We start from the raw sequence: 14,649 nt of genomic DNA, 5'->3' as shown, positions 1-14,649 counted from the left end.
GGGGGAAGGAGGGCAGCGGAGAGGAGAGAATGGGTGTTTTCTCTCCATCCCTACCCTGGACCAGCAATCTTGTGACTGACCAGCTACTCTGTCCCTAGTAAAACATCCTATAGATGTGCAAGCAGGATACAGTGGGCACTATTAAGGAAAGATGGGAATCCTGGTCAGGAGGTTCCATTTTCCCCACAAATGGGACCCTCTTACACTGTTGGGAAAGTAAATTGGTGCAACCACTGTGGAAAGCAGTATGGAGATTCCTCAAAAAACTAAAAATAGAAATACCACTTGACCCAGTAATTCTACTTTTAGGTATTTACCCAAAGAAAACAAAATCACTGGTTCAAAAAGATAAATGCACTCCTATATTTATTACCACACTATTTGCAGTAGCCAAGATATGGAAGCAACCTAATTGTCCATCAATAGGTGAATGGATAAAGAAGAGGTGATACATATACACAATGGAATATTATTCAGCCATAAAAAGAAAAGAAATCCTGCCATTTGCCACAAGGGTGGTCCTAGAGAGTATTATGCTCAGTGAGATAAGCAAGGGAGAGAAAGACAAATGCCATATGATTTCACTTATTTGTGGAATACAAAAACAGCAAAACAAGGAACACAACAGTAGACACTGAGAAGTAACTTTTATCAAGGGGGAGGGTTTGGGGCAGATGGGTGGGGATGGGGAGGGGGTAAAGGGGTACAATTGCAATCAACATATTAGTTGGTAATGGGGATGGTAGTACAGCATGGACAATATATTCTACTCTATAACATCTTTTTACATTGATAGTAACTGCACTAGAGGGGGTGAGGATTTAATAATATGGTAACTGTTGAAGCACTGTGGTGTACATTTGAAGCCAATATAGGATTGTTTATCAATGATACTTCAATAAAAAGAAAACGAGTCTCTTGAGGACAGCATATATGTGGGTCTTCTTGTTTTATCCATTCAACCACTCTGTCTTTGGTTTGTGTTTAATCCATTTACATTTAAAGTTACTATTGATAGGGAATGACTATTGCCATTTTGTTGTTTTCTTATAGTTCTTTTAACCCTGTTTTTCCACCCTTTTCTTCTTTTGGTTTCTTTGTTTTGAATTGATATGCTTTGGATCCTTTCTATTTTTCTTTGGTGTAACCTCTATTTTCTTTGTCGTTATCATGTGGTTTTCATAAAATATATGTTAATAATATGATAACTTCAATTACATAGAAAAACATTTCTCACCCCTCATGTGTTATGGACCTTGCAGTTTACATAGGTTTGCATTGTATATCATTAACATGTTTTACTTATATTTAATACTTCTAAAGACTTTCATACTAGAAGTAAAAGTGCTTTACTCAATTTTTATATTAATACAGCATTCTGTATTTGCCTATATGTTTATCTTTACCAACAAGTTATATTTTCTTATTCTTTTGTGTTGCTATTTTAGCATCCTTTTGAACTTTCTCATTTCTGGTACTGCAGATCTAGTTGTGATGAACTCCCTCAGCTATTGTCTTTCTTGGGAAGTATTTCTCCTTAATCCACAAAGGACAGTTTTTCTGGGTATAATCCTGATTGGCAGGATTTTTTCTTTCACCACTTTGAATATACTATTCCTATCTCTTATGGCCTTGAAAGTTTTGCTGAAAAATAGCCACTGATAGTCTAATGGGAGTTATTGTATGTGATAATTCCTCTTCTCTTGCTGTTTTCAAAATTCTCTTTGCCTTTGTTGACAAAGAGATTATAATGAAGTCTCAGTGTGACAATGTAATCACAACGTGAATTTGATTTAATATGTCTGTGGATTTCTTTGGGTATATCTTTTTGTGTGTAATTTGGCTTCTTGAGTCTAGATGTCCGCTTTCATCTTCCCCAGATTCAGGATGTTTTCATCCATTACTTCTTTGAGTAAGTGTTCTGGTTCTCTCTTTTGCTTCTGAGAGCCCCATAATGTCTGTATTGGTCTCTTTGATAGTATCCCATAAGGACCTTAAGCTTTCTTCACTCTTCATTCTTTTTGTTCCTTTGACTTAATTTTAAAAGATCTGTCTGAGTTCTCTAATTTTGTTTTCTGCTTGCTCTAGTCTGATGTTGAATCTCTCTGTCGAAATTCTCAGTTCGGTTATTATATTCTTCAGCTCCAAGATTTCTCTTTGGTTATTTTTTAAACTTTGTTTCTTTATTGAAATTTCACTTTGCGTATGTTTTGTTTAGAGCTCACTGAGCTTTTTTATTACAGTTACTTCAAATTCTGCAAAAGGTAATTCTGTGCCTACATTTAATTAGGGTCATTTTGTGGTGCTTTTTGTTCTTCCTTTGTTTGGATTGTGTTTATTTCTTTCTTCTTTTTCCTTCCTTGATACACTGTTGATATGTATACATTAGAAAAAGTCACCATTTGTCCCATCCTTCATGGATTGGCCTCATTCAGAAGGCCTTCACCCTTCAGAGCTTGTTTGAGCCTCTCTAGCCTTCATACTAGTCCAAACCACTGTATTTGTTCTTAGTGCCCCCTAGGCAATTAGGGTATGCCAGGTCCCATCAGTACTCTAAAACAAACACTATCCCTTAGGTAGCTCCTGGAGAAATCAGAATATTGTATATGTGATCCGACTCTTTCCCTCCCCAGGAAGAAGGTGATAGCTGGAGTTTTTCTCCTGCTAGCTCTGCTTTGGGCTGGGTGGAGGCCTATGGTGCGTGTTTGTGTGCTAGTTCAAATCAACTTCTTTGTTCTCAGTGTCCCCCAGGTGTCTGGGATATGCTGGGTCCCATCAGTGATCCAAGACAGAAGCCAGTCCTTTGGGCAACCCTGGGGAGAGTTGGAACATTTGATGCACAGTCCACTCTTTCCATCCCCAGGAAGAAGCTGGGAGCTGTGGTTTTTCTCCCACTTACTCTATATTAAACTGAGTGAGGAGCTGTCATAAGGGCCTGCATGCTGTTCACATCACTCCCTTTGTTCTCTTTTGCCACCAGGGGCCTAGCGTATGTCAGGTCCCATCCATACTCTGAGGTGAGATAGAAGCCAATCCCTCAAACAGCTGTCACAGAACTTAGAACATTAGATACATGGTCCAACTCTTTATCTTCAGGGAGATGGCTGAAGTTGTAATTTTTCACCCATGCAGTCTGCTCTAGGCTGCAGATATAGTGTTTGTGTTCAAACCACCTTTGTTCTCAGTGGCTGTCAGGTATCTTGAATGGGTTGGGTCCAATCAGTGCTCTAAGAGGTGAGACAGTAGCCAGTCCCTTAGTCAACCTTCAGAAAACTTAGAATGTTTGATATACAATCCAACTCTTTCCTTCTGTGGGGAGAAACTGGGAGCTGAAGTTTTTCTCCCACTCTGCATTGATGAGGAAAAGGAGCTCTGGTGAGTGCCTGCATACTAGTTCAAACCAGTAACTTTGTTCTCTGTAGCAACCAGTGGCCTTGCATCAGTGCTCCAGATGTTCAAGATAGAAGCCAGTCACTTGGAAAAGTTAGAACACTGGATGTGCAGTCCAACATTCTCCATCCTTAGGGAGAAGTTGAAAGCTTAAGGTTTCCTCTCAATCATATGGCACTATGCCAGGAGTGTTCATTATAGTGATAGGGTGTCTCCAATTTTCCTACCAGTTCTGATATAGCTAGTGTTATACTTGCCCAGGGTGCAGAACTCTCTAGTTCCTAGATTTCGCACAAAGAAACTTGATCCATAAGTTGCTGTTGAATTGTGTCCATGGAGGGATGGAAAGTTTAGGGTTTCCTATTCCATGTCTTGACAATGTTACTCGAAATACTAGTAACTTTTCTAAGTTGTTCTTGTATCCAGCAACTTACTGAACTTAGTTTTTCTTTTAGTTTTACTAGTTAGATTACCATATTATTTGCATGTTATTGGATTTATTACTTCTTTTCCAATTCTCATACTTGTTATTTCTTTGCTTATAATGGTAGCCAAGACTGTCTTAATTGGTAACAGTGGTAGTAGGCATCCACTTCTTACCGCCCAACTTATAGGGAGCATTTCTAAAGTTTCTTCACTCAAGTGTAATTTTTGCCATAGTTCTGATAACTTTTATGAAGTTACAGATATTTTTCAGATTGGATCAATTACACCAAACCAAATTCTTTATAATTTCTCCAGGGTCAGTTGGGAAAGGAAACCAGAAGTTTGTGCACATTCAATTTCTAGACAGGAAATGTTGAATTTTGAAATATATTTTTATTATATTTTTAATTTCTTAACTTTTGTGTGTGTTTTTATTTAGTATCTTATTTCTGTTAAATTCTGTCAACTTTCTGAGGCTATTCATTATATTTCATTGACATTTTCTTCTGTTCTTTGCATTGATTGTTTCATACTTTGTCCTGTTTAGGGCTCTTTTTCATGTTTCCTATAGGCTCAGTCTGACTTTCTCCAGTTTGCAGTCACTTACATTCATCCATTAGCTTTTCTAGTTTCCAGGTTTTATCCCTACTGTCTCTTCTCCAGTATCCTTTGTCCTAGTGGGGTTTTCTTTGCTCTTCAGTTTTTACTGTATATATCCTGTGGATTCATACATAAGCAATGGTAAACTCATATGTAGTCTGCCATTTTTAACAGAAATCATGCCCCTTTTTTATTAAAAGTACCATTGATCCTCATTACTCACAGATTTGGTATTTGCAAATTCATCTATTCAATAAAATTTATTTGTAAAGCCCAAGTCAATACTTCTGGTGCTTTTATTTAAAAAATTTATTTGTAAATCCAAAATCAGTACTTGAGGTTCTTCCATGGTCATTGGTGGACATGTGCAGACTGGCAAAAATACTGACATGAAGTTTACATTCTCTTACTTCCCTTCTTAGTCACCACCATGACTTGGAGATTCCATTTCTCTCTCCCCAAGTCAGTATCACAGAATTCCAAGGCAAACTATCTTTAGGTAATGTCCAACATAATTGGTTCTCTCCATGGAAGAGATTTACCTTACTACTGTTCTTGCCAGTTTCATTCAGTACCTTAGACTTGCTGCAGGCTGTCTCCTGATGTGATTTTGCCAACACACTCTGCACAAGAGCTCTGACCTTCCTACTCCAATTTATACATTTCAACACATTTCTCAGTAGTTCTTTTTTAGTAGGTCTGGCAACTATTCACAAATTATAAAACATACAGTATGTGGCTTTGTGGGAGAAAATACGCTTTTAAACATGATTTAAGTTGCTGTATAATAGGGAGAATGGCCCAGAACAGGGTTTATTCACTGAAGTTTCAGGTAATTTTCATTCATGCCAGAACTACTTAAGGATTATAGAGATCATCTGTTTACCTAGTCTTTTAAATTTCCCCTGTTGCTACTTCTTAATGTCTTTGCTTTTCTTATCAGTTTTATAAGCTGTTTGGCCATACTTAAGCTCTGTCATAAGTATTTACTTTTCTAGATATAATTTTCAACTTAATCTTCCCATGTTTTTAAGAAATATAACCTCTCTCAGGATAGAAAAAGTGAACATATGCCTTTTTACTTTCTTTCAGATCTAGTATCGATGTGTGAGACCAAGATATTATCTCTAAAGAAGAGACATTTTAGTCAAGTAATAAGTACCCATGAAGACATGCCCACTTTTATTCAGCCATTTCTTACTCCACATCAAAAAACTATTAATGAAGAGAAAATCTGTGAATGTAAGATATGTGGAAAGGCCTTTAATCAGAACTCACAACTTACTCAGCATCAGAGAATTCATTCTGCTGAAAAAAACTATGAATGTAAGGAGTGTGGGAAGTCCTTTCGTCGTGGTTCACTTGTTACTCGACATCAGAGGATTCACACTGGTGAAAAACCCTATGAATGTAAGGAATGTGGCAAGGCTTTTAGTTGTAGTTCATATTTTTCTCAACACCAGAGGATTCACACTGGTGAAAAACCCTATAAGTGTAAGGAATGTGGAAAAGCCTTTCATTATTGCTCAAACCTTAATGATCATCAGAGAATTCACACTGGTGAGAAACCTTATGAATGTAAAGTATGTGGAAAAGCCTTTACTAAGAGCTCACAACTTTTTCCACATCTGAGAATTCATACTGGTGAGAAACCTTATGAATGTAAGGAATGTGGGAAGGCCTTTACTCAACACTCAAGGCTTATACAACATCAGAGAATGCATACTGGTGAGAAACCTTATGAATGTAAGGAGTGTGGGAAGGCCTTTAGTAGTGCCTCAACACTTACTAACCATCACAGAATTCATGCTGGCAAGAAACTCTATAAATGTAAAGACTGTGGAAAGGCCTTTATTCAGAGCTCAGAACTTATTCAGCATCAGAGAATCCATACAGATGAAAAACCTTATGAATGTAGTGAATGTGGGAAGGCCTTTAATAAAGGTTCAAACCTTACTAGACATCAAAGAGTTCACACTGGTGAGAAACCCTATGACTGTAAGGAATGTGGAAAGACCTTTGGTAGTCGCTCTGACCTCATTCGCCATGAAGGAATTCACACTGGATGAATGATAGGCCCTTCTGATAATCTTTATAATATATATATTAAAAAGTAATTAAAAACAACAGATAATACATGATTGAAGGTTCCCCTATGTAGTAGTTTTCTCAGGCTACTGTAACAAAGTACCACAAAACTGGGTGACTTAAAATGACAGAAATCTATTTGTTCACAGCTTTAGAACTTTGAGATCCAGAATCAAAGTTGTCATGGTTGGTTCCTTCTGAGGAAGAATCCATTCCATGGCCTTCTCTTACCTTCTAGTAACAGCCATAAATCTTTGACATTCCTTGGCTTATAGATGTATCACTCCAGTCACTGGCCTCCGTCTTCACATTGCATTCTCCTTGTATATCTGTCTCTTCCTGTTCTTTTTTTATACGGGACATGAGTCATAACTGGATTAGGTCTCCACTTACTACATCTGTAAAGACCTTATATCCATGTACAGTCACTTTCACAGGTATCAGGGTTAGGGCTTCAATAAGTTGTTTTTTCTGACATTAAAATTTTTCTTTTATACATAACTTATTAAATTATTTTTAAAATGTGAACTCAAGGTCTAAATTAAACCTACCCTCCACACCAAAGATAGATTCTATCTCAAACTATTTATTCACTAATTCCTTCCCTATTGTTTTGTTCTCCTCTTTGGTCATATATTTGTGTTTGCATTAGCTTAGTTTTAAGGTCATCTTTCCTATTCCTTTGATATATAAATCTGTGCTACCACTGCTACACTGTAAGTATTCCTTTGATATATAAATCTGTGCTGCCAATACTACACTTTAAGTATAACTTAAGGTGTTTTTTTATTATGGGAAGAATTGTAACCTTATAGGCAGCTCAGTTTTTTCCTTTTGTAAAACTAGTGTTTTATTGTAAAAAAGAAAACAAAAAAATAAAGATTTGTAATCCTACCAGAGATGACTACTTTCAAATTATTACAATATACCTTTCAGACTTCATTTACTGTAAGCATGACATATATGCTGTACTATAACCTGCCTTTATCATACTATTGTCTCAGAAAAAAATGTATAAATGCTCTTTTTATAGTGTCTTTTCTGTGGCTATCATTTTGCAAAATACTACAAAAGATAGTGTTTGCTAAAACTTCATAGTTATAAAAGTTGGCTTCCAAATATAACCTTAATGCTTTTTGTTTTTCTTTAGGAACCTTACATTTTACATAAGTGATGGATATTTTCTCCCTGTAAATATTGTGAACCATTCCAGTCCCCTCATTGAAATCACTGTTATCAATTTACCCTTCCATATCTTTTTAAATACTACTTAAATATGTGTGCACACACAACCAAATACATAAATATTTGGAATACTTGTAGAAAAGTTAATGCTGCTTTATAATTTTTTTTTTTTTGTATACATATACTAATTGTGTGTTGGATTGCTGTCGGGATTAAATGAGTTCAGAAATGTAAAATGATTAGGACTGTTAGTACTACATAGTAACTATCTGGTGGATATTATTATTTGAGGGAAGGACTTTAACCCTGTTATACACCTAATTAACATAAAGAATTCATAATGAGAAATACCAGTGGGTATAATATTTGTAGAAATGCTTCTCCCTTATTCAGCTTGGTTTAAAAGGGGGGGAGGAAATTCCTAGGAAATAAAAGAAAAAGAGTGGGTAAAAAAGCCTTCATATTTCATCTTGCACAAAAATTCTACACATTCCAATAATGGAATCCTGTAATTCCATAGGTCAAAAAACCTAATTACATATTGAGAATAGTTGAATATTCATTTGTCAAAAGACAAAGAATAAATACTAATCAGTTCCCCACAAAAGTGGAACATACATAGGTCACATTCTTTTACAGAGTGGAAAACTTAATATATGATAGCCAATAAATATCTGAATGTTGATAGTAACCTTCCAACATAAATCAACTCCTAAGTTATAATAAATGAAAATGAGCACATTATATTGGAAAAACCTGAGTTGGCAGGCAAATCTGTGTTCAGATTAAAATGTATAGCCCAACAGTCATCTGGTATTTAACCACCAAGAAATTATTAGTAAATGAACTAAATGTATGAAACAAAAAGCTAGAAAATAACAGCAAAAAATTCAAATATAGAAAAGTTTCAGTAAAAATAAAAGGCAAAAATAATTCAAGAAGTAAAATTCTTTGACAAAATATGTATGTTACGGAAAATACTGGAAAACCTGGACTGGATCACTGACGGAAGAACCAACCAGAACTTGGAGGTCTTGGAGTGTTGAGGTTTATTTTACACTGGCAGGCCCAGAGGGGAGTAATCTCCCAAGGTCTGAGCAAGCACAAATAAGGGGAGCATATATATTATTTTGATATGTGGCATTTCGGCATGCGCAGGACAAGAGGAGCCCGGAGGAGAGGAAGAGCTGGGAGTGCTTTGCCAACTGGAGGAAAATAGCAGTTTACTGACCTTGACGGCTGTGTTGAATATTTTCCTTATCACTCCCTCCTCTGATGCCCCTTTAAACACTTCGTTTTAGGGGGCATCATCTTTTTTGGTTGATGATAGTGTTATAATGGCTTGTATTTATACTTCTAATAGCTTTGAGCTAGGATTTTTTTCCTTGTGACTTTTTCATTAAAGACCTGAGTACTTTGTGAAGAACACAAATGATGATGTTTTTATGCATTTGTCTGTATGGGCCTTGTGTGAACAGGTTGAAATGAGTCCTTCAGACTCTTGATAAGCCTGTGCTTAACAAAAAGTCTTTTTTTTCAGTCCTAATTTATTTTTATGCAGCTGAGCATTACACTCAGGCTGGTTTATTTGAGTGTGAGAGGACAGGTGCTAAAGGTGTAGGGCTACTGAGGGCAGCTCCTTTGGGTGAAGACCATGCACTTTATAACTTTTGTACAGTTAAACATTATAGAGGGGTACTTTGGAAATGCAGGCTGAGACTTGAGTTCAGCTGAGAGACAGGTAAGCACAGCAAAATGATTACCCAATACACAATAGAAAGGGCAACTTTTTGAGGAACAGTTTAGAGGGGGCAGCAGCAGAGAATTTAATGTTCAGGATGAGAGATTCCATTCTGGTGAGGGTCAGGATTCACAGCGTGCAGGTGTTCATTAGAGAGTAATCGTCAGATGCGGAGGTGGAGAGAATCTGGAGGTCTGGCTGGGCTTTCTACTGATGTATCTTTGTCCGGTCCAGAGTATGGGCTCTTCTCACTCTGGAATGATGGACCCACAGAGTATTGCCTGTAACTTTGAGGGCAGTAGGAGTAGTTAGAACAACAATGTGGGCCCCAGTCCACTGAGGTTTGAGGGGTTACCTTTTTCAATTTTTGACTCAGACTGAGTCCCCAGCCTGGAAGGAATGTACTGGGGTCCCTAAGGAGATCAGGGCTCTTTCTATGGTATATTGCTGCAGCTTATTTAGGGTGGCTCTTAAGGCTTGGAGCTGTTACTCCCTTATTTCCTATCTGGTGTAGGTTCCCTGGGAGGCTTCCTAGACATGGGGGAGGGTGTCTATACACTAATTCAAAAGGGGAAAAGCCTTGAGTCCCAGGTGTGCAGCAAGCATGCAGGAGAGCCAGGGGCAGTCTGGCCATGGGAGGCCAGTTTCTTGGCAAAACCTAGGGTTCCTTTGAGGGTGCGATTTATTTGCTCCACTTTCCCTGAACTTTGTGGCCTGTATGCAGTGTGGAGTTTCCAGGTAATATTGAGAGATTTAGTTAAAATCTGTACTGCATCTGCTACAAAGGCAGATTAGTATTGCTTTTTGAGGAGGGCTTCTACCGCAGTTTTTCTTAGGTGGGTGAGCTGATGGTATTTGCTGACTAGATGCTTTCCAGTTGCAGTTGGGACAAAGATGTGTCTGTCAGGCAGCAACCATCTTTTTTTTTTTTTTTTTTTAAGTTAGGTTGGCTCCTTCAGCCATGGCCCAGTCCTTCTCTTTTTCAGTGTACTTGGTTGGAGGGGCCTCCACTGGGGGCTTTAGGGCCATGGTGAGGGAAGGAGCTTTATCTGTTTTCATTGGCCACTGTTTTAGCTGCCTTATCTGCCAGCTAGTTCCCGTGTTATAGGGTTGTTTTCTTTTTGGTGTTCTTTGCAATGCAGAATTGCTACTTTTTCTGGGAGCCAGACAGCCTTGAGGAATTTTAGTATTGTGCCAGCTGAGAGTTGGAGAGGAATCGGTGTCCCTGTGTGTTTAAGAGGGACACAACAGTACGGGGGACCTTGACATTTATTTTTTTGTCCCAGAGTAAGTTTATCTGCTTTTTAATGAAGAGAACTGTGGCTGCCAGTGTCCTGAGGCAGGGTGGCCATCCTGCCTCAATCGGCTTTAGGTTTTTTTTTTTCTGACAGGTATGCAACCGGCCGCTGCCAGGGCCTAACAGTTATGTGAGAACTTCAAGGGCTATTTTTTTCATATATGAAGAGACTGAAGGGCTTTTTTTGTATCTGGCAGGCCTAGGGCTGGTGCCTGTTCTGAAGCAGCCTTTATTTCCAGGAAGGTGGCTCTTGCCTTTTTTGTCTAGACAGGGGGTTCTCGGTATGCCCCACCCCCAGGAGGCTGTAGAGGAGTTTTGCCATTGCCAAGAATCCGGGAATCCAGATTTTGCAGAACCCGGCGGTCCCCAGGAACTTTTTATGCTTTTTTCATCTGGAACCAGGCTAAGGAGATAATGACCTTTCTTCCTCCGCCCTAGTGCCCTTTTGCCCTGGGTAAGGAGGAAGCCCAAGTACTGGACTTGGTGCTGGCAGATTTGTGCCCTTTTTTATTGAGTCTGACAGGAGTTGTAGGAGGGCTTTTGTGCCTTTTGCACAATTTTCCTGGGTGTCACTGGCAAGGAGGAGGTCATCTACATACTGCAGGAGGGCAAAACACAGGGCTTCCCTCGGAAAGCTGGCAAGGTCTGCAGCTAATGCCCTCTCCAAAGAGAGTGGGTGAGTTCCTGAACCCTTGCGGAAGCCGCGTCCATGTTAACTGCATCTGCCGCCCTGTATCCGGTTCAGTCCATTCGAAGGCAAACAAGAGCTGGCTTTGGAGGGCCAGCCAGAGGCAGCAGAAGGCATGCTTTAAGTTTGGCAAGTGAACTATTTGGGGATCTGGCTGAGGAGGGTATACAGATTTGGAACCACCGGGTGTAAAGAAACAGTCACTCTGTTAATGACTTGCAGGTCTTGAACAGGCTGGTGCCCTCCTCGTGGGTTTTTGACTGGTAGAAGTGGGGTGTTCCAGGGTGACTGATACTCGGTTAGAATGCCTTCCTCTTTGAGTCTGATCAGGTGTTCCTGGATGCTTGCTCTCGCCTCTTATGAGAGGAGGTACTGCTGCTGTCTTTGTGGCGGGGTCCCTGGAATCAATTCTACAATGACAGGGGCTTGGTTATGAGCAAGTCCAGGTGGGTTGTCTTCAGCCCATACTGAGGGGAAGCAGTGCTGAATTCAGGTGGGCTACTTGAGAGGGTCTGGGCACAGAATAGCCTCCACTCCTCTTCCCTAAGTGCGGTTACTGCCAGTATGAGGGACCCTGACTCTTGTTGGCCTGGGTTTAGTTTGAGGCTGGTGCATCCAGTTGGTTCAAAAGTTATTTGGTCTCTGAGCTTTGAGAGTATATCTTGGCTGAAGAGGGGAACAGGGCACTCGGCCAGGTAGAAAAACTTATGTCAGGCTCTAGGGCTTCAAAGTTCCCATTGGCAGGCTTGGCAAAAGTGTTGCTGGACTGCTTATGTCCCAGTGGCTCCAAGAATAGTTGCAGTCTTTTTACTGAAGGGAGTTACAGGGAGGGTGACCACAGAGTGTTCTGCCCCTGTGTCAACCATAAAAGTCATCTGTTGTCCCCCAACTTTCATTTTGACTGTGGGCTCATGGGGGCCAAGCGTGAGAGAGCCCAGTCCTTGTCGATCTGAGTCTGTTCCTGCCAGACTAAAGAGCCTTTCCATGTGAGGCTCCTACCGGCAGCGACCAGGCTTTGGGGCTTTCCCTCAGTTGGGGCATTTGTTCTTCCAATGCCCCTTCTCCTCACAGTAAGCACACTGGTCCCTGGCTAGGGGTGTCCTATGCTTCCCCCCTCTTGGCAGCTGGCTTTTCTCTGCCTTTTGGTCATCTTTGGAAGCTGGCCTTTTTCTTTCAACCTCTCTGTCGGTCTGAACTTCTCTGTTTAGATATACTTTGTTGGCAATTTAAATCAGTTGAGTGATATTTATCCCGGCAAAGCCTTCAAGTTTTTGGAGCTTTTGTCTGATGTCTGGGGTGGCTTGAGCTACAACTGAGGTGTTGACCATTTGTTGACTCCCTGGTGACTCAGGATTGAAGGGGGTGTAGATGCGATAAGCTTCACACAGTCTTTCATAATAATCCTCAGGAGACTCTCCTGGTAGTTGAGTGACTGAAGACACTTTGATCATGTTCATAGGCTTTATTTGGACCTGGCTTTGATTCCCTGGATGAGGGCATCCTGATATCCATGGATCTGGCACTGTCCCTCAGGGGTGGTGAAGTCCCACTTGGGGCACTCCTCAGGGACAGAGATTTCAGCCCATCCACTCCAATGAAGGACCCAGCTGCCTCCTTTCTTCCATTGTGAACAGGGTGTAGCAGTTAGCAGTCTTTCCAGGTTGGCCGATGGGTTTGGAAGAGGGATTCCATTAGATCAACCAAGGCTTGTGGCTTCTCTGAGTTATGATGGAATGTTGTGTTTCAAATTGAGGAGGTCAGTTGTGGAAAACGGTAGTAAAGCATGGACCGGCCTGGCTGGGTGGTCCCTCCTCATCACGCCTCTTAGGCTCTCGTGTCTCTTGCACTGGCATCTAGAGGGTGCCTGCTCCTGGCCGAGGGCACAGTCTGACTGCTGGTCCAGGGGAAAGTGGATCCACTGGTTCTGGAGTTGGCAGGGAGGCTGATGGCAGCAGGGTGTCTGGGACTGGGAGCTGGCTGCTGATGGTCTTGGGGGCACATAAGGTGGAGGCAATATTAGCTCTTCCTCCTGGTCACAAGCAAAAATTTGCAGAGACCTAGGCTTCTGCTGATTCTTTGCAGGCTTCTTTGTTGAGGCAACTAAGACCCTACCCTGTCCCTGCCTGTTGCAAGTGAACCGCACCCAAGGGGGAAGAGTCTAGGCAATTCCTAACCAGGAGTCAATGTATGGGAACTGGTCAGGATGATCTGGATCTCCAGTGATGACCCACCAGACCTAATGGACTGTTGGGACATCTAGAGACCCTTCCAGAGGCCAACCTACACTGAAAATGGGCCATTCAGATTCACACAGGGCTTTCAACCTGCCAAGAGTTCATTTAACTCCGTAGTCTTCTTAAAATCCCTTCCTGATATTCTTGATCATACATGGACTGTGGGTTCACTGTTCCCTGACCCCATGACATGTCCATGGATGGTGCCATGACAACAGACAAGGGAGGGGTGCCTCCTCTAGAGAGGAGACCAGTCAGATGTCCATCGGTTCGTGCTCCTTGCGGAGACTTTGGTCTGCCTTGACTAAGGTGCACCCATATATGTGGCAGGCCAGGTCAGCTGAAACTGAATCACCAATATGCCACAATGGCTGACTGCGAATGTGGATAAGGGCCCACTCAGATTCTGTAGCGCAGGCTGTGGAATCACAGATTCAGTGCAGACTGAATGACTTCAGCCACCCTGAGCACCACACACACATACACACACACCAGAGTTTGAACATGCCCCCCCTGGGAATGTCTACCTGTGAGACTTCTAAGAAGTCTCCGGGAGTCAGACTGCGCCTTCGGCCAGGAGCAGGAACCCTCTAGATGCCGGTGCAAGAGACACAGGAGCCTGAGGTGTGATGAGGATGGGACCACCCAGCCAGACCGGTCCATGCTTTACTATCAACCGTTTTCCATGACTGACCTCCTCAACTTATGTGCCCCCAAGTCAGCCACCCTGCACACTCACACACACACACACACACACCAGAGTTTAAACATTCCCCCCCTGGAATGTCTACCAGTGAGACTTCTAAGAAGTCTCCGGGAGATGATCAGGCTCCCCTTCCACCCCAATAGGCTGGCTGGGTCAGGTGCCCTGGGGCCTTACTGGATTCGACGTTGGAACCAGGTCCTCACCTGCCAAGCCTCCTTGAGTCCAGCAGGAACAGCGGAGCAGGGCTGGCTTAGGGTGACTGGATGGGAGACTGCCAAAAGATCTGGCATGGCG

General features: G+C 41.4%; 1 protein-coding gene across 8 annotated transcripts in view; it reads left to right on the top strand.

Moving 5' to 3' along the window:
• The window catches only part of ZNF829 (zinc finger protein 829), a 62,163-nt gene extending 54,760 nt beyond the window's left edge, over positions 1 to 7,403 (top strand). For 7 of the 8 annotated variants that reach the window (XM_036885815.2, XM_036885812.2, XM_036885810.2 and 4 more), the window contains one exon: positions 5,509 to 7,403. In XM_036885815.2, the coding sequence (XP_036741710.1) occupies positions 5,520 to 6,485 (966 nt within the window). In that variant the 5' untranslated portion in view covers positions 5,509 to 5,519 and the 3' untranslated portion in view covers positions 6,486 to 7,403. Of the gene's footprint in view, positions 1 to 1,739; positions 3,376 to 5,508 lie in introns of those variants that run through there. The other variant, XM_036885813.2, reaches the window with a different exon arrangement.
• The last annotated feature ends 7,246 nt before the right edge of the window (positions 7,404 to 14,649 follow it).

This window comes from Manis pentadactyla, chromosome 15 (assembly GCF_030020395.1).
Source record: "Manis pentadactyla isolate mManPen7 chromosome 15, mManPen7.hap1, whole genome shotgun sequence".
In the NCBI taxonomy this organism is placed as follows: Eukaryota; Metazoa; Chordata; class Mammalia; order Pholidota; family Manidae; genus Manis; species Manis pentadactyla.
The sequence above is the reverse complement of the archived record's forward strand: the minus strand, read 5'-3'. Positions and strand labels throughout refer to the sequence as shown.